The sequence below is a fragment of the Eleutherodactylus coqui genome, chromosome 11 (assembly GCF_035609145.1).
Source record: "Eleutherodactylus coqui strain aEleCoq1 chromosome 11, aEleCoq1.hap1, whole genome shotgun sequence".
Classification (NCBI taxonomy): domain Eukaryota; kingdom Metazoa; phylum Chordata; class Amphibia; order Anura; family Eleutherodactylidae; genus Eleutherodactylus; species Eleutherodactylus coqui.
In genome coordinates this window covers 137,484,427-137,503,682 of record NC_089847.1, presented here as the reverse complement: position 1 = coordinate 137,503,682, position 19,256 = coordinate 137,484,427, and the positions used below count along the sequence as shown (strand labels likewise).

Here is a 19,256-nt window from a genome sequence, read left to right as displayed (position 1 = left end):
CAAATCAGTGATTATCTGCTGCAATTATTGGGGGGGGGGGCAGTGTAATCATCTGTAATCGCCTCGTTATGTGTAAACTGTATGTTTTCTGTACTCAGAATAAAATCTGCTGCCTGACATCTGCGGGTCCTGCGGCTCTATAGTTACACTATCTACACATTATATACACACATATACATACATAATGTTTCCCCGAAAATAAGCCCTAGCTAGGCTACATGTTAAAAAACCCCAATACTCCCCTACCGCCGGCGTTCCGGTCCTCGCGCTGGCCTCCGGTGCTGCTGCAGGCTACCGCGTCCTCCTTCAGGCTGACAGAGCAGTTCTTCCTGGAAGCGGGGCTTGAATACCCAAAGCTAAAGCTCTGATTGGGACTGCTCTGTTGGACTGAAGGAGGACGCGGCAGCAGTGCGAGGACCGGAACGCCGGCAGTAGGTGTTATTAGACACCCCCCGAAAATAAGATAAAAATTAATATGACAGGGTCTTATTTTCGGGGAAACACTGCAGCACATATATACTGAAAAAAGCAGCCAAGGTAAAGAAGCGATGATCCATAAAGCGACAGGAAGCCGGCCGCGACTGAACAGATGATCATTATAATTATATATATATATATATACATACACACACAGGGGGTGGACAAAAATATGGAAACACCGTCTAAAAGGCATGCCTTAAATTACATAAGATTATAAAACATATTTCAATAAGACCGTAAAGACCGACTTTAAATGGAGATAATACGACAGACGCTTCCGGGAAGAAGTGAACATCAGCCTGAGCAACAGGGTTCCATTGGTCGGGGGATTGAGCCACTCAGCTGTTACAAGCAGACTCCCAAAACTCCCCAGAGCAGGGCAGGAGGTGAAGTAAATACAAATTTGGCAGGAAAGCTCCCAGCCAAGCAGGGGTCAAAGGGCAGCTCAGTGCTAATGATTAAAAGCGTATGCATTTCATACAGAATTTATATATTTTTTCACCTCCTGTATATATTATATACATGTACATACACACAATAGTAGAAAGCCGGTCCCTGGACGCCGACTACAATATATATATCTCCAGGTTCAGGAATCAGTTATAATGGGATGGGGTCAGCAAGACTTTGCCACTTCCTGGGGGCCCCAGAATATGGATTTCAGTTTTGTGTTGTGGCCCCTGTAAGAGAGCGTAAAACCCAATCGCATCATTGAAGAGTAGATGTGAGAAGCAGAAATCCTCCTTCCGCGTCTCTAAGGCCGTTGTCACACGGCCGAGAAAATAGCGCGAGAACACACAAATCTGACACGAATATGAACGCCTTTGTTTTGAATGGGGCCACACAGCGGAGCCATTGTTGTCCCGCATCGCATCACACACAAAAGAATTACACTAAATCACCCCCAACGCTGTAAAATAAAAAAAATAAAAAGGATTGATGTTTTTTCTTCCCAGCCTCCAAAAACTAAAAATGTTCTACAATATATTATATGGCACCAATACCTACTACAGCTCGCCGCGAAAAACAGGCCTCGTGCGGCCGCGTCGGTGGGAACGGATTTTAAAAAAGTTATGGCTTCTGAAAAGTGGAGACGAAAATTGCCCGAAAATTGTTGCATCTTTTAGTCCAAAATCCCAAACTAGCCGCGTCACTAAGGGGTTAAATCATTTTGATTGTCCGTATTGAATTGCATTTGCGCAGACTGTCTGCAATAGCAGCGCAACAGATTCCTGGGGGTCCCGAGCGTCGGATCCCCCCCTTCCCCCTCTGCCAGTAACTCCGACCCCCTCACCCGGCGATCAGCCTGAGGCTTCTCCTCCAGCAGGGGTCCCCCCCGCCCCATGACCCCCGGCACGCCTGTCCTGGCTTATTGCAGCAGGGCAGAATCCCCAGTAAATGACACATAATTTTCCTCATTAGTGAAATTCCAAGTGGGTAGAGCGCCCCCTCCTCCCAGGCTAGCACTGGACGGGTGCCCTGAGCCTTGTGCGCCACACCCATCATGATTCTCACAAACCCACAACTCACCGAAAAGAAATTCTGCGATTGAGAAATGTCCGGAACGTGGAGACGCCGATGTCACAAGAGAGCTGAGAAAAGCACAGATTTGTGCAACGAGCGGCTGTCATAAATAGCGGCAGCAGCTGCCGGGCACCACTGCAGACCGCAGACTGACTCCGGGCACAGGTGAGAGATCATCATCAGCGCCGCAGGGAGAGTTCAGGAGCGCAAGTCACTTGTTAGAAGTTTAGGACAAATCAATGAATATTTATCAGCAGACCCGGCGTCTTTAACCCCTCAGTGGCGGTTTCTTACCCCCGTCAGACCCACCAGGGCAGGTTCTTTAACCCCTTTAGTGTCAGGTTTCTTCCCCCTGTCAGACCCACCAGGGCAGGTTCTTTAACCCCTCAGTGGCGGTTTCTTCCCCCCCTGTCAGAACCACCAGGGCAGGTTCTTTAACCCCTCAGTGGCGGTTTCTTCCCCCCCTGTCAGACCCACCAGGGCAGACTAATCATTTAATTTTCACTAGTTTCCCAGCCGCGTTCCCAGAGCCATGACTTCTTCATTCTCCCCCTGACACGGCCGTACGAGGGCTTGTTGTTTGCGGGACAAGTTGTACTTTTTGATGGCATCATTTTGGGGTAAATATAATGTATTGCAGAACTTTTATAAAAACATTTGTAGGGAGATTAGGGGGAAAAAAGAGACATCCTGCCATTAGATTCTTTCATGTTTACGGCGTTCAGCGTGCAGAATAAATAGTGTGATGACATCATTCTCCGAGTCGCACAATTCCGGCGATACAAGGTTTATACAGTATTTATGTTTTACTATTTTTGTACATTTAAAAAAAATTTTTCCTATATATACGGCGGCTGGTCCTGGGCTTAGAGCACCGCCGATAGTAAAATTACAGCGGTGCTTTAAGTCTCCTGCTCTGCAATCAGTCAGAGGCAGAAACAGCTGATAACCCGGAGCAGAAGGCAGGAGGGGTTTTTAACCCTTCCTGCCTTCTGCTTCCCCGATCTATAGTGCTCAATGAGCACTGTATGGGGAAAGTGAAAATAAGATGTACTTTCACTACAGGAGCCTCGGGGGGTCAAGTGACCTCCTGGGATTCCCTGCTATGCAGAGCTGGAGGGTCAGACTAGACCCTGGCAGCTCTGCAGGTGACTAATGTCACCACAGGGGTTGTTTTCCCCTGTAACTAGGGCTCCTATGGACACCCTAGCTATAGTGGGAAAGTGTCAAATAAAGTAAAAAAATATGTGAATGTCCCCCAGAGGTCGTATATAACGTCATGGGGGACACAGATAGTAAAAAACACAATTACATAAATAAGTAAAACAAAATAACAGAATAAAACAACAATACATACATAAGAAAGAGGATAACACAAAGCAGACGCCAACAAAAACCGTCGCCGTATGCGCCCTGTGAACCAAAACCATACATAGTATATATCAAAACATCCGAAACAAATAGAACCCGTCCCCATGCTTTATTTTAGTGCAAATATAAAAATAATTTTTTTAAAAATTATAAATGTTAAAAAAAACGATTTTTTTTTTAGCTTTTTACCCCCAATAAAACTAAAAAAAAACGGGGAAAAAAGTAAGTGAAAAAGAAATAAAAAATAGTCCTATATGTCACGGAAAAAAAACGCAGCAAAAATAATTTTGGTAGCTAAAGGAAAAAAAAAATGGAGCAGTAAAACCGCCACATGGGTAAAATCCCTAAAAAGTATCTGGTCCTTAAGGTACAAAACAACCTGGGCCTTAAGGGGTTAAAGTTTTGCTTTTGTGTCGCCACATTCCAAGAGCCGTAATAATCTTATTTCCCATCGCCGGCGCTCTTGACGGCCGTGTTTATTGCGGGATGAACTCCAGGCTTCATTTATCTCATTTTTGAGAATTTGTAACATTTTGATCGCTTTTTATTCCGTTTTTTCAGGGGCAAGACTAACCAAATCTGTAATTCTGTCCGTTTGTTATATTTCCCAGCATTCTCTGAGCGGTATAGATAATGTATTACAGTCATTCTCCCGGCCGGTACGGTTACGCCGATACCTAATTGTAATCGTGTTTTTCTTTTTCACTAATTTTTCACACTTGATTATTTTCGTATCGCTGCATTCAAGGCCCCCGAGCATTTAGATTTATCAGCGGAGCCGTGTGAGGGGTTTTATTTTGCAGGATGAGGTGTACGTTTTATTAGTACCATTTGTTGATCCGTGCAGCATTTTGATCACTTTCTATTCCGTTTTTTGTATGGTGAGATTGGCTAAATTAGCTATTTTTATCACATTTTCCTTTTTCCCCATGCCATGCCCCCTGCGGGTTAAATAATGTACTACCTTCTTTCTCTGGGTCATTACGAACGCAGGGATACCACATGTGTCATTTTGCTTTTAATTCTTTTTTCTACAAAGTAAAGGGAGAATGGTGGGGTTTGGGCTGGTTTTTTGTTTTTTTTTATAATTTTTTAACTTTTTTTTTTACTTCAACTTTTTTTTACATTTTTGTCACTTTAGGGAACTTGCACAATACTTTTTTTATTCTTCTAATACTCTGCTATGCTGACAGGCCTAATTCAGCTAGCAGACCCAGAGGCTATATTCAAGCCTCTGGGTGCCACAGAGACCCATCAGGACCCCCTGATAACATTGCGGGGTCCGATGGTGACAGCCCCTTACATACAGTGGAGAACAGAGGTTTTCTCCGTTCTCCGCTGCATGAGCCCAGCTATCCTCTGACAGCCGATCACCAGCTCTCCCTGCCACCGGGACCATCAGCTGGCTTCTCACAAACCAATGGTCTCCATAGCAACCTGTAAACAGTGCAGGAGTTTAAAAAAAGAAGCGGGAAGTTGCCGGCAGATCGGTAATATCTTCCAGCTTCTTTTTTAAAAGTCCTCAACTGTTCTCTGTGGGTCTGTGCAGGCAGAGCACACTGCCACAGATTATGGCAATGTGTTCTGCACGGTCCTATAGTGAAACATAGCCTGGAAATCTTCCGGGCTATATCACTATGGGCAGTGGAGCTCGTCCCAAAAAATTTCCGGGCGTGCCACTGAAAGGGTTAATCCAACATAATAATGTAGAAAGTCTGAAAATCCGGCATGGGGTTTTTTAGTACAAAATAGCTGGATAGTCAAGATTTCACCACTCCAGGTAATACAGTATCATGGGTTTTCTTCTTACATCACGTCCAATAACACAGGCTATTTGCTTATCTGACATCAGTCGGGTCTCACTGACCCCCCGCTGATTGCAGGGATTGGGCACTACCTGGATTAGAAAGACATGAAGGCTTTATTTTTTTTTTCAAAAACAGCGACACTCCTATCCACAGGCTGTGTGCGGTACTGCAGTTTGACCCTAGTCATGTCAATGGAACTGAATTGCAATACCGGACACAACCTGCGGACACATGTGGCACCGCTTCTGGGGAGAAGAAAAGTGGGTACGATTTTCCACTCCCAGACATCCCGTTTAAAATATTATATCTGCATATAAATGTGATAAAATGTACTTAAAGGGATATTCTAGAAGTGAAAAAATGATATGGCTGAAGAAAGGTCATGAAATATAAACAGCAGCCATACGCGCCTCTCTTGTGGCCCTCCCCATTCCAGCACCCGGCAGAATCCCCCTTGCGCCTGTGAGTGGTCACAAGTACAACATGCAGCACAAGAGTGCCTCATCTTCCAGGATCAGAGCAGCTGGGTGCGGGCTCCGGTACTGGAGGAGGGGGCGCTAGAGAGGCGCCTTATGTCTGTAGGTTTACGATGTGTTCACATCTAGTCGGAATGCTACAGATTCTCCAGAGGAAAATTCACAGCAAAATCTGCAGCATTTCCGCATCTAAAACGGCATCACGGGTGCAGATTGTGACTCCCAACCAGCTGCAGATCCTCTCACCCCCGAGAGCGCAGCGCACACCGCCGGTCAGCAGGCTGTCACCGGGGGAGAGACGGTGGTGGTCAGTAGCGGTCGCCAGTGTGCACTGCCCCCTTGTGGCTGCAAAGCGCAGTTATCTGCAGGCTGGAAGCAGATGAAAAAAACAATGTGGATTTTGATGGGGAGATTGTGGGGTTTTTCTGCGGTATTCGTCTGCGTGGGACCGGACCCGGAATCTCTCCCTGCTCACATCTTTTTAACCCCTTAAGGACCAGGGTGTTTTGGTCCTAACACACCTGACACTTTTTAGGGATTTTACGGTCCTGTTTCCTTCTCTTTAGTTGTTCTTGCTGTGGTTTTTTTCCTCCACATACGGGGGATTCTTTAGAATACTTTTTTTTCATTGAATTTTTCCATTTTTTTGTTTTATTAACGGTAAAAAGCTAAAAAAAAATTAAAAAATTATATTTAAATTTCTAGTTGTTTATTTTTAAAATGAGTGTATTTCCGCTGACAAAGTCCGGGGTTCATTCTGTTTGTGACGCTTTGATATATAATTTGTATAGTCTCCGGTTACAGGGTGCTTATAGTGACGGTTCGGTCGGCGTCGGGTCATCTCCCTATACACACATATATTTTGTTTCCATCTCTGCCCCCGTGACCTCATATAACACCTCTGGGGTCACTCACTTTGTTATTCTATTACTTGTTTGCGTCCGCAGGAGCCCCGGGGCAGCCCGCCCCTTGTGGTGACAACAGTCACTAACGGAGCTGGTCCGAGTCTGTTTAGCTGTGGCGGGGGCACCCGGCGGTCATGTGATCACCGGGCTGAATAGTGGGAGCAGCACTTCTGCTTTCTCCACTCACTACACAGCGCTCCCGCCGCCTTCTCTGGGTCCTCGGCTGTTGGACCCAACCTGCTACACTGCAGGAGTTGTGATCCTGTGCCGTATTTTTACCATTGGCCGGGATTAAAGCCCAGGGCCAAGCGCTGTGAATTTATGCTGCTCTGTCCTTAAGGGATTGATGAATGGTCCTCCGGATAGGTCATCAATAGCTGATCAGCGGGGGCGACCGCTGCCAGTTGTACGGAGCAGGAAACAGACAGCGCCGTCCGTAATGCAGCGGCCTGGATTCACATTGCATTGAGTTCCAAGCGCACTGCGCCGGCATCACCGGCCGGGGCGCTGCAATGTGTTCGGAGCTGTGCGCTTCCTGCTCCGTTCACACTGACAGCAGGCTTGGCAAACAGCTGAGAGTTGGGGGTCCCAAGCATCAGACCCCACCGATCAACTACTGATGTCCCATCCTGACAGTCCCTTCAAGCAAATGTTAGAGGGGAATGTCCAGGATTAGAAGAACATGGCTCCTCTCTTGCAGAAGCAGCGCCGCACCCGTCTACTGGTTGCTGGCAGTATTGCAGTTTAGCACCTCAGGCCTCCCTCACACCGCTGCTTTCCAGCATTTTACTTTTGTTTTCAGGCAGCGCCTCAAACACAGAACATGCACCGCGATGGAGCGGCTGTGCGAGGGTCCACGGAAAACAATGGGAGCCTCTGACGGCGTTTATTGCGGTGCTGAAAGTGCAGCGCTAAAAACCGTCTGTGAGGGAGGCCTTAGAAGTGAATGCAGTGGAGCTGCAGTACCAGACACGGCCTGGGGACTAACGTGCCGCTGTTTTTGAAAGTAATCAACCATGTTTTTCCAATCAATAGCCCCACAGTCCCTTCAATCAGCCGATGGTCGCTGTGTCGGAGGTCGCACCCCCTCTCATCCAATATCCAAAGGTGTCAAAAACGAGGAGCCGGAGTCACTTAAAGGGGTTTTCTGCCCTTTGTAAAAAAGAAGAAGAAACACAAACAATCAGCTGGATGGGGAATGGAGCGCTCAGACACCCACCCCACGCCTCTCATGTTGCCCGCAGTACGGCACTGCTGACGTTTTCCAATCCCTGTTGAAACAGGAAGTGATGACATCACATGACTGCAGCAGCCAATCACTGGCCTTAGCAGTCACATGCCATTCAGCACACATGACTGTTGGGGCCAGCAACCGATTACAGTGGTCATGCGAGCGACGAATGTGACATCACTTCCTGTGTCAACGAGGAACGAACCGATCAGCGGCGCTGGACCAGAGACCACGTGAGGCGAGTCGTGGCGGGTTTATTTTGTCTGCCATTCTCCACCCTGGGAAATATTTTTTTTTAAATGTCGGCAAACCCTTTTAGCAATTAAATGTGTCCTCACCCATCCACAACCATTCCCTTCCCCCGACTGGGACCCCCAGGGAGCACTTCAGTGGCATTGAGCTTCCTTAAAGTGACAGTCCCTCCTTTTGTGATAGATCATCTCATTTTGCACTGGATCACGCCGCTCCCCTATTGGTTCAGCAATGATATAAATGATCGACGGTGATCTGTTATAAAATCAGTCATCTGTCTGTAGCAGCGATCTCCAGCCGCTGCAGCACTACAACTCCCAGCATGCAGATGGCCGGGGTTGTAGTGCTGCAGCACCTGGAGAACCTTCACTTGGAAACTAACATGTTTCCCTCAAAATAAGACACTGTCATGTTAATTTTTGCCCCAAAAGAGGTGCTTGGTCTTATTTTCAGGGAGGTCTTATTGTACTTACCTAGCAGACTCGGTGTCCAGGTCCCTCCCGCTGCTCTCCACAGCTCCGGTCTGTTTTGCGCAGCCCTCGGTTGCTCATACAACATTACTTCCTCTTTTTTATGTAGTGTAATTAGGGCTTATTTTGGGGATAGGGTTTATATTTCAAGCCTCCCCAAAACCCCAGAAAAATCAGGCTAGGGCTTATTTTCGGGGATACACGGTACCAGTATACGGTCAAAGTCATGGGGTCTGAATCCAAATGCAGTCCTGTAAGTTGTCTTTTATCTCCTGCAGGTAAGAGCGCCCCCTACTGATTCCCAATGAGGCTTTCTGTGCTCCTCCTGCTGCTGCTGTCTGTGGCTTTGTCTCAGGCATGGCTCGAAGGGTTAAAAGACAAAGGAAGGAAGATCAAGAACAACGTTCGAGATGCCGCCAGGTTTTCCAAGCAGGCCGCTCAAGGTAGGTGCCGCCCGAGAAGACAAGAAATAACGCAGAGTCTGAGAGATTCCATGTCCACTAGGAGGCGCTGTTACTGGTACATCACTCAGTCCTGCAGTGCATGCTAACCAAACTTGTATCAGGTGATTAAAGGGGGGGGGGACGCTTTGGCAACTAAAAAAAAAAAATTTTTATTGCTTCAGGGCATCTCAATAAAGAAAAGAAACCCTGCCGAGTCCCTACGGTTACCTTCACACGGGCGAGTCCGATATCGCGCCCGCCAACATGCGATTTCCCCGCGGATGCAAGGCGTTTTATAGCAAAACCACCCTGCATCACTTCGGGAAAGTAGCGATCCTCCCGTTGTTTTTAATGGGGAGACCTTGCATCAAATCGCACTGAAGACAATGGGCGATGCGAGGGCAATGGGAGGGCGCGCCAAAAGATGGAGGGGGCAGATTCATGCAAGATTTTCTCGCCCGTGTGAAGCCGGTCCAGGCAGTCTTGCAACGCTCCACTTCCTCTGCTTCTCCATCAGTGATCTCCAACCTCTGGCTGTCAGAACCGGCAACTCTCGGGGCCGCCGTGCCCGCACCACTGGTCCGGCCACCCGGGGTACAGGAGCGCGGCGCAGAGGTACCCCGGTTCTGGTGATCTCCCCGGGCCGCTGTAAGACTGGTCGCCGCCGGGTTGCTAGGGAGGCAGCTGGTGCTTCTAGTCGCTCGACTACCAGGCTGGCTTCCCTAGTAACTGTCTGTGCAGCTAGACTGGGGGCGTGCCCCCAGCACCGCCCTGATTAGCCCTGCTGCTGTCAGGCTCTCCGCCCCAATCAGCTTCTGGGGCGGGAGCGCTGACAGCATTTAAATAGGTGTGTTTTCCTCTCAGGCCTTGCCAGTGTTAGTTTGGTCTTCCAGCTGCACCCGCGTATTCTTTTGACTCCTGTTTGTGACCCCGGCTTTCCTGACCTCTGCTTTTGGACCTTGACTACGTTTTGCCTGACCCCCCTGTACTGCGTACCCTCCTGTTGCCGACCCGGATTGTCTGACCATTCTACCGTTGTTTGTCTTCAGTGTCTGTTTGTCTTCCCGTGTCCCGCTTCCCTAGTGAGGGTAGGGACCGCCGCCCAGTTGTCGCCCTGGGGGTTAGCCCAGGGGGGCAAGTAGGCAGGGACAGGGGTTGCGGGATATCTCAGGGACCCCCATATCCCGGACACTGTCCTGACAGTAACACTGGCCGAACGAAGGTCAGACCCTTGCATCCGCCCGGCAACTCCGAACCCCTCGATGGAGGCCATGGCAGCTTTAGCGAACCAGGTCCAGTTCCTTACGAACCTTGCCCAGGACCTAACAGCCCGCTTGCAGCGACAGGAACAAGCGGCAGCTGCAGGTCCCATGCAGCCCCCTTCCGCTCCAGGAACAATGACAGAACCTCGAGCCACGCTTCCGGATTGTTTCTCCGGAGAGAGAAGTCAGTTTTTCGCATTTCGAGAGAGCTGCAAGCTCTACTTTGATCTCCGCCCCCACTCCTCTGGTACTGAATACCAGAAAGTGGGAATTGTAATTACCCGCCTGAGGGGAGAGCCCCAAAATTGGGCTTTCTCATTACCTGCTGGCTCTCCCGCCCGACTATCCCTTGACGCCTTTTTTTCCGCCTTGGGTCAAATTTATGACGAACCCGACCGTGCCGGCTACGCAGTCTCCAAGCTTCTGGCCCTGCGCCAGGGTTGCAAGATGGCGGAGGACTACTGTTCCCAATTCCGCCAGCACTGTACAGAATCCGGGTGGAATGATGCCGCCCTAAAAGACCTATTTTTGACCGGTCTGTCTGAGGGTCTTAAGGACCTACTCGTGGCCCACCCGGAGCCAAGAACCCTGGAGCAAGCCATGTCGCTGGCTATTCGGGCTGACCGACGTTTGAGGGCCAGACACGCCGCTCGGACCACTCCACTCCCCACGCCCACTTCTTCTACTGACCCGACTTTTCCACCTCCCACCACCGAGGCCATGGAGCTGGGAGCCATGAACCCCAAGCAACGACGGGAAAATCGCCTGAAGAAGAACCTCTGCTTCTACTGTGGGGAGCCGGGTCACCGCATTGCAACCTGCGCCAAGAAGCCATGGCAGGGAAAACGTCCGCTCCTAGGCAGTTGTCCGGAGGACTGTCTAGGAGCCAAGGTACTCCCTGTGTTGTCCAAAATGTTATTGCCTTGCACCCTAGAATTTCATGCTTTCCACCGTACTGGGCAAGCCTTTGTTGATTCTGGGGCTGCGGCGAATTTCGTTAACTTTAATTTCGTTGCTCAACTGTCCGGGGTTTTTTTACGTTTAGAGACCCCGATTCTGGTTTCAGGAGTGGACTCCACCCCATTGCAAGCAGGGGTGGTTAATCTGGTTACCCCTGAAGTAAGGTCTACCATAGGAGCCTTACACGTGGAAACCTGCACCTTTCTAGTGATGAGAGATTTGTCTGTAGACGTCGTCCTAGGCCTCCCCTGGCTCCGGGAGCACAACCCGGTAGTAAATTGGGACACGTTGGAACTGGTAAAGTGGGGTCCCCGCTGTGCCAACCACCTTTGTGCGGTGAAGGTGGGAATCTCCACCTGCGAGGGGACCCCCCTACCAGAATACCTCTCCGAGTTTTCTGACGTGTTCTCCAAACAATTATCCGAAGCTCTGCCCCCTCATAGGGAATGGGACTGTAAAATAGACTTGATTCCTGGGGCCAAACTTCCCAAGGGCCGCATTTATAACGTTACGGTTCCTGAGAGAGAATCCATGAGGGACTATATCCAGGACAGCCTGGCCAAGGGGCACATCCGGCCCTCAGAATCCCCGGTGGGTGCCGGGTTTTTCTTCGTTGAGAAGAAGGATGGGGGTCTCCGGCCCTGTATTGACTATAGAGAGCTAAACAAAATCACAGTCCGAAACCAGTATGCTCTTCCACTCATTCCTGACCTCCTCAACCAGGTCGCTGGTGCCCGATGGTTTTCTAAACTTGATCTCAGGGGAGCATACAACCTCATCCGCATTCGGGAGGGGGATGAGTGGAAAACCGCCTTCAATACGCCCCTCGGGCATTTTGAATACCTAGTTATGCCTTTTGGATTGTGTAACGCCCCCGCCATTTTTCAGGGGTACATGAACTCAGTGTTTCAGGATATCATGGGGGTGTTCGTGGTTGTATATCTAGACGACATTTTGATTTTTTCCTCCGACTTGCCGAGTCACCATACTCACGTGCAGACTGTACTAGCTCGACTCAGACATAACAAGCTGTTTGCTAAACTCGAGAAATGTGTTTTCGGGGTACAAAAGATATCATTTTTGGGGTATATCATCACGCCATGCGACTTCCAGATGGATCCTGAAAAGGTGAAAGCCATCACGGAGTGGGCCCAGCCAGGGTCGTTGAAAGCCCTTCAACGCTTCCTCGGCTTCGCCAACTACTATCGCAAATTCATCAAAGACTTCTCCGTGGTGGCTAAACCTCTAACGGACCTCACCAGAAAGGGGGCAGATGTGAGGACCTGGTCTTCTGAGGCTCTGAGGGCCTTCGATACCCTAAAGGCGGCGTTCTCTTCTGCACCGGTCCTAGTACAACCGGATCTGTCCAGCCCTTTTGTGGTGGAGGTAGATGCCTCTGAGTTTGGTGTGGGAGCGGTACTGTCCCAAGGTCCCTCCACTCTCACCAACCTTAGACCGTGTGCCTATTTTTCTAGGAAGTTTTCTTCCACCGAACGGAACTATGATATAGGCAACCGGGAATTGCTGGCGATTAAGTGGGCTTTCGAAGAGTGGAGGCATTTTTTGGAAGGAGCCCATCACCAGATCACGGTACTCACAGACCATAAAAACCTCACCTATCTAGATTCCGCTAAGAGGTTAAATGCTCGGCAAGCCCGCTGGGCCTTGTTCTTCTCTCGGTTCAATTTTGTTGTTACCTATAGACCCGGTTCTAAGAATGTCAAGGCTGATGCCCTGTCTAGGAGCTTTGGTTCTCCGGAACCTGCCGAGCCGGAGCCTGAGAGCATTCTCTCCCCTGGGGTGGTCCTCGCTGCTGTCTCCTCCGACCTTTCACCTCTCATTCACGCCGCTCAACAATCTGCTCCTGAAGCCCTTCCGGAAGGCAAATTATTTGTCCCGTTATCACTGAGATTGAAAGTGTTAGAGGAGACACATGCTTCAGTCCTAGCTGGACACCCCGGCATCAGGGGTACGCTGGAGTTAGTGTCCAGACTCTATTGGTGGCCGCACATGGCCAAGGAGGTACGGGTATTTGTGTCCGCGTGCCCGGTTTGCGCAAGGGGGAAGAATCTCAGGAGACGTCCTGAGGGTCCTCTTCTTCCCTTGCCCATTCCGTCCAGGCCATGGTCCCATTTGTCCATGGATTTTATTACTGATCTGCCATCCTCGCTGGGGAATACGGTCATCTGGGTAATAGTAGACCGTTTCTCTAAAATGTCACATTTTGTTCCGCTTTGCAAGTTGCCTAACGCCAAACTTCTGTCTGAAATGTTCATCAAGGAGATTGTTCGGTTACATGGGATCCCCGAGGACATTGTGTCAGATAGAGGGGTTCAGTTCGTCGCTCGCTTCTGGCGAGCCTTCTGTAAAAATCTAAACGTAAATTTGTCCTTCTCCTCCGCTTTCCATCCCGAGAGTAACGGACAAACGGAACGAATGAACCAAGAACTTATCCAGTATCTGCGACTGTTTGTCTCTGATAACCAGTATCAGTGGGCCAACTACTTACCTCTCGCCGAATTTGCTATCAACAACCATGTTAACTCGTCGACCCAATTGTCACCTTTTTTTTGTAACTATGGGTTTCATCCCCGGTTCTCGCTTTCCACTCCTGTGGTCTCGAACAATCCGGCCGCCGACATATCCTCTGAGGAACTGTGCACAGTTTGGGCCCAGGTTCGTAAGAACCTTCAGGGTTCCCAAGAGAAACTGCGTAAATACGCAAATAAAAGATGTACCATCTCTGCACCTTTTGTAGTCGGGGAGCAAGTTTTGTTGTCATCCAAGAATCTGAGACTCAAGGTTCCCTCCCTGAAACTTGCTCCTCGGTTCATTGGCCCATTTACTGTTTCTCAGGTTATCAACCCGGTGTCATATAAGTTGGCACTTCCTGACCCCTGGAAGGTCCACAAGGTTTTTCACAAAAGCTTACTTAAGAAGTATGTGACTCCAGTTCTACCCACCCAGAACCCGCCTCCTCCTTCTCTGGTACAGGGGGAACTGGAGTATGAAGTAGAAAGGCTGGTGGATGCCCGACGGGTTAGAGGTGTGCTGCAGTACCTGGTCCACTGGAGAGGATTTGGCCCTGAGGATAGGACGTGGGTCCCTGCCAGGGACGTTCATGCGCCACGCCTAGTCCAGGCATTCCACAGGGCTTTCCCGCTTAAGCCCGCACCTGGCCATGGGGGTCCGGTGTCCCCCCGTAGAAGGGGGGGTACTGTCAGAACCGGCAACTCTCGGGGCCGCCGTGCCCGCACCACTGGTCCGGCCACCCGGGGTACAGGAGCGCGGCGCAGAGGTACCCCGGTTCTGGTGATCTCCCCGGGCCGCTGTAAGACTGGTCGCCGCCGGGTTGCTAGGGAGGCAGCTGGTGCTTCTAGTCGCTCGACTACCAGGCTGGCTTCCCTAGTAACTGTCTGTGCAGCTAGACTGGGGGCGTGCCCCCAGCACCGCCCTGATTAGCCCTGCTGCTGTCAGGCTCTCCGCCCCAATCAGCTTCTGGGGCGGGAGCGCTGACAGCATTTAAATAGGTGTGTTTTCCTCTCAGGCCTTGCCAGTGTTAGTTTGGTCTTCCAGCTGCACCCGCGTATTCTTTTGACTCCTGTTTGTGACCCCGGCTTTCCTGACCTCTGCTTTTGGACCTTGACTACGTTTTGCCTGACCCCCCTGTACTGCGTACCCTCCTGTTGCCGACCCGGATTGTCTGACCATTCTACCGTTGTTTGTCTTCAGTGTCTGTTTGTCTTCCCGTGTCCCGCTTCCCTAGTGAGGGTAGGGACCGCCGCCCAGTTGTCGCCCTGGGGGTTAGCCCAGGGGGGCAAGTAGGCAGGGACAGGGGTTGCGGGATATCTCAGGGACCCCCATATCCCGGACACTGTCCTGACACTGGCTTTCCATATGTTGCTGCACTACAACTAAAAGCTGCAGACTTCCAGAGCATGCTGGGAATTGTAGTCCTGCAACAGCAGGAGAGCGGGAGGTAGAAGACCCCTAGTGTATCATTGTAGATGGAGGTCAAGGGGTCTAAACTTCCAAATCGCTGCCTTTACCTGCCCTGGAGCAAAGAGCCTACAGGGGGTGGTTTGTTGTCAGTAACCATGGATACACATTCTGCACGGGAGCTGTATACGCAATACGGTAGATTTGTATGTTATAGAATAGGACAGCAGGGAATATCAAATTATTCCCCGACTCGGCCCGCCTACCTTCCATCAATGTGGGGACGGTCCCTGCATCATCCACAGCGCTGCGCAGAGGGTTCTGGGACTGGGCCATGCGCAGTCTGCTATGTTCAGCTTAAAAACAGGGACCGCTGAGATGCTGCTGCAGCGCCACCAAGTGGAGAGGATGCCCAGGAAGTAACGGCCAGAGAGACACAGCAGCTGCGGAGTCCGGCCATAATTGGGCAAAGCAAACAGCGTGCACTAGTCCCAGGATGTGTGGCACATGCCAGATTTCCACGCCCATGTGGACGATGTAAGGGACATTATCTACATCAGAGCCAGAGGGGCGGAGTTACAGTGAATTCTTCAGGTAGCTTCCGCTGTCCGGGCTGTTAAAGGGGTTTTCCAGTTGTGAACTATTTATGCCCTATCCTTAGGACAAGTCATCCATAGATCAGGGGGAGTCTGTTGTCCAGGACCCCCACCAGTTTTTCGCTGGGACCAGCACACTCACGCACTGAGCTGAATTCTGCAGGAAGTAGACAGCTTCGTTCTTCCTGCAGTGGCCAGTCTTGGTATTGCAGGCAGAGTTCCCATTCACCTCATTGGGAAGCTTGCCTACAATACTAGTGGCCCACGAAACAGCTGAACAGAGGGGATCCTGGATGACCCGACCCGAGGATAGCCCACTAACAGTTTACTTGACGGCCCCTTTAAGCCCGCATTGGCATACGGTACACAAGTTCTATAAAGTACATTTCCTGAGGGTGTAATTGGTAATTATAGCGCCACATCCGTGAAGCGCGCCAGGGATGGGGTATATAGATGTTCCCTGTACATCTCACAGCCTGCAGTTACCGGATACGAGGAATCCTCCTTTATATTCCTTTACTGCCGTTCCAGGGGGCGGAGCTAAGTCATTTGATGCAATTTTTTTTTTTAAAAAGGAGGGGTGCACTTACTTTAGGGTGACCCACTGACTCGTGTGTTGCAGGATCCTGGGACATGGCTCGAGCCTATAAAGACATGAGAGAAGCCAACTACAAGAACTCCGACAAGTATTTCCACGCCCGCGGGAATTATGATGCCGCAAAACGAGGAAAGGGTGGAGCCTGGGCGGCCCGGGTAATAAGGTAAGTGGCCCTACAGAGCCAGTAACACATCAGGTAGATGAGGTATCGCAGGAGGTCATCTACTAACCAGGGTGCACACTATTATACATATAACTACTGCTCTAGTCACACCCAGAGCTGCATTCAGGATGGTGATGGTCGCTGCAGATGGCACCCCACAATACATTACACCCTGTGAGATATTGAGGTGGGGCCCCCAGTAAGGACCCCATTAACTAGCCTGATAGGAAGCCCCCTCCAAACACATTGTCATCACAGTCTGGTCAGCAGATGCAGAAGGCCGTAGGTATACGGTTTATATACTCACGCAGACGCCATTGTTTGTAATGGGTATACTTACGTTGTTATGGCAACGGAGACGGACGAATCACATAATATCCCATTATGGTACAACTCGCACAACGGTAGTGCATGCAGCCGTGCGGCGGCCGGCAGAGCGGTCAGACGGGGTGTCCATGCGATGCGACTTACGTCTGCGAGATCGGACGGAGAAGCTCAGACCGACGCCGCACGTCCAAAGATGCGACTTTTATGCGAGTGTTGTGCATTTTGCGAGAAAAATACCGCACTTCCTATATTTCTTACACGTGAAAATTGTCCATTATTCGCTATGAGAGCAAAAAGAAAACTCACATCGCAGGAAACTTTACACGCGTTTTGTCTTTAAGCTCCCATAGGGTAGAATGGTCGATACTGCCCAAAAACTGGACGCTTCTTCTTGCAGCGCTGCGAGAGAACAATTGCACATGCCCCGCCCCCATTTAAAGCAGCGGGTTTGTTTCCCGCATCTCACAACGCACAGAAATTGTACCAGAAAATCACCTGTGTAAATGCACCCTAACCAGCGCTTACAGACAGGAGCCGAGGGGAGGAGCCGGGTCACCTGACCGCTAACAAATTGCGGAGTCGGCCACGAATGTCACGCCGTATACTGAGCCCGTGTCCATTTCTATCCCCCCAGTAATGCAAGAGAACGTGTCCAGACCATCGGAGGCCGAGGACTGGCAGACAGCGCCGCAGATCAGAAGGCAAACAAGTGGGGGCGCAGCGGCCGGGACCCCAATCACTTCAGACCTAAAGGACTCCCTAAGAAATACTAGACGTGGGCCTCAACGAGTCAGCAGGATTAATAATCTGCAGCATCGATAGGCGGCGCCCTGGATGTGATCAGCGTCATCCTGCACCGTAGGGCCGTCCTCTGTACATACACAAGCTTCTGGAAACTTCACTAATAAAATAGTTTTTCTCCACTTACAGATTGTTGTGTGGAGTGTAATATAATATAATGTGTCCCTGTCGCTGCATACAGATGAGGGGGCGGAGCCAAAGACAATATATATGTCCCCGCCGTCGTGGATAGGAGATTGGGGGACAGAGTGGGGTCAGAGATATTATATATAGTGTGTCCCTGCCGCCATGTACAGAAGACGACGGGCGGTGCGGGGTCAGACATTATATATACTGTGTCCCTGCCGCCATGTACAGAAGACGACGGGCGGTGCGAGGTCAGACATTATATATAGTGTGTCCCTGCCGCCATGTACAGAAGACGACGGGCGGTGCGGGGTCAGACATTATATATAGTGTGTCCCTGCCCCCACTTACAGAAGATGACGGGCGGTGCGAGGTCAGACATTATATATAGTGTGTCCCTGCCCCCACTTACAGAAGATGACGGGCGGTGCGAGGTCAGACATTATATATACTGTGTCCCTGCCGCCATGTACAGAAGACGACGGGCGGTCCGGGGTCAGACATTATATCTAGTGTGTGCCTGCCGCCATGTACAGCATACGACGGGCGGTGCGGGGTCAGACATTATATATAGTGTGTCCCTGCCCCCACTTACAGAAGACGACGGGCGGTGCGAGGTCAGACATTATATATAGTGTGTCCCTGCCGCCATGTACAGAAGACGACGGGCGGTGCGGGGTCAGACATTATATATAGTGTGTCCCTGCCCCCACTTACAGAAGACGACGGGCGGTGCGGGGTCAGACATTATATATAGTGTGTCCCTGCCGCCATGTACAGCAGACGACGGGCGGTGCGGGGTCAGACATTATATATACTGTGTCCCTGCTGCCATGTACAGAAGACGACGGGCGGTGCGGGGTCAGACATTATATATAGTGTGTCCCTGCCCCCACTTACAGAAGATGACGGGCGGTGCGAGGTCAGACATTATATATAGTGTGTCCCTGCCGCCATGTACAGAAGACGACGGGCGGTGCGAGGTCAGACATTATATCTAGTGTGTGCCTGCCGCCATGTACAGCATACGACGGGCGGTGCGGGGTCAGACATTATATATAGTGTGTCCCTGCCCCCACTTACAGAAGACGACGGGCGGTGCGAGGTCAGACATTATATATAGTGTGTCCCTGCCGCCATGTACAGAAGACGACGGGCGGTGCGGGGTCAGACATTATATATAGTGTGTCCCTGCCCCCACTTACAGAAGACGACGGGCGGTGCGGGGTCAGACATTATATATAGTGTGTCCCTGCCGCCATGTACAGCAGACGACGGGCGGTGCGGGGTCAGACATTATATATACTGTGTCCCTGCTGCCATGTACAGAAGACGACGGGCGGTGCGGGGGTCAGACATTATATATAGTGTGTCCCTGCCACCATGTACAGCAGACGACGGGCGGTGCGGGGTCAGACATTATATATAGTGTGTCCCTGCCCCCACTTACAGAAGACGACGGGCGGTGCGGGGTCAGACATTATATATAGTGTGTGCCTGCCGCCATGTACAGCAGACGACGGG

The 19,256-nt window shown here is 50.6% G+C and overlaps 2 protein-coding genes across 3 annotated transcripts in view; one reads left to right on the top strand and one right to left on the bottom strand.

Annotated features, from left to right (window-relative positions):
- Positions 1-19,256, bottom strand: part of SAAL1 (serum amyloid A like 1) — an 80,606-nt gene that overhangs the window by 54,909 nt on the left and 6,441 nt on the right. The window contains exon 1 of one of the 2 annotated variants that reach the window (XM_066583635.1): positions 16,308-16,353. The exons of the other annotated variant lie outside the window; for it this stretch is intronic. The gene's annotated coding sequence lies outside the window, so the exon portion shown is untranslated. Of the gene's footprint in view, positions 1-16,307; positions 16,354-19,256 lie in introns of those variants that run through there. 2 annotated transcript variants of the gene reach the window in all.
- On the top strand, positions 1,965-17,734 carry LOC136582515 (serum amyloid A-5 protein-like). Its single transcript, XM_066583638.1, has 4 exons — positions 1,965-2,169; positions 8,796-8,960; positions 16,340-16,478; positions 17,440-17,734. The coding sequence occupies exons 2-4, from the start codon at positions 8,822-8,824 to the stop codon at positions 17,576-17,578; spliced, it is 417 nt and encodes a 138-aa protein (XP_066439735.1). The 5' UTR covers positions 1,965-2,169; positions 8,796-8,821; the 3' UTR covers positions 17,579-17,734.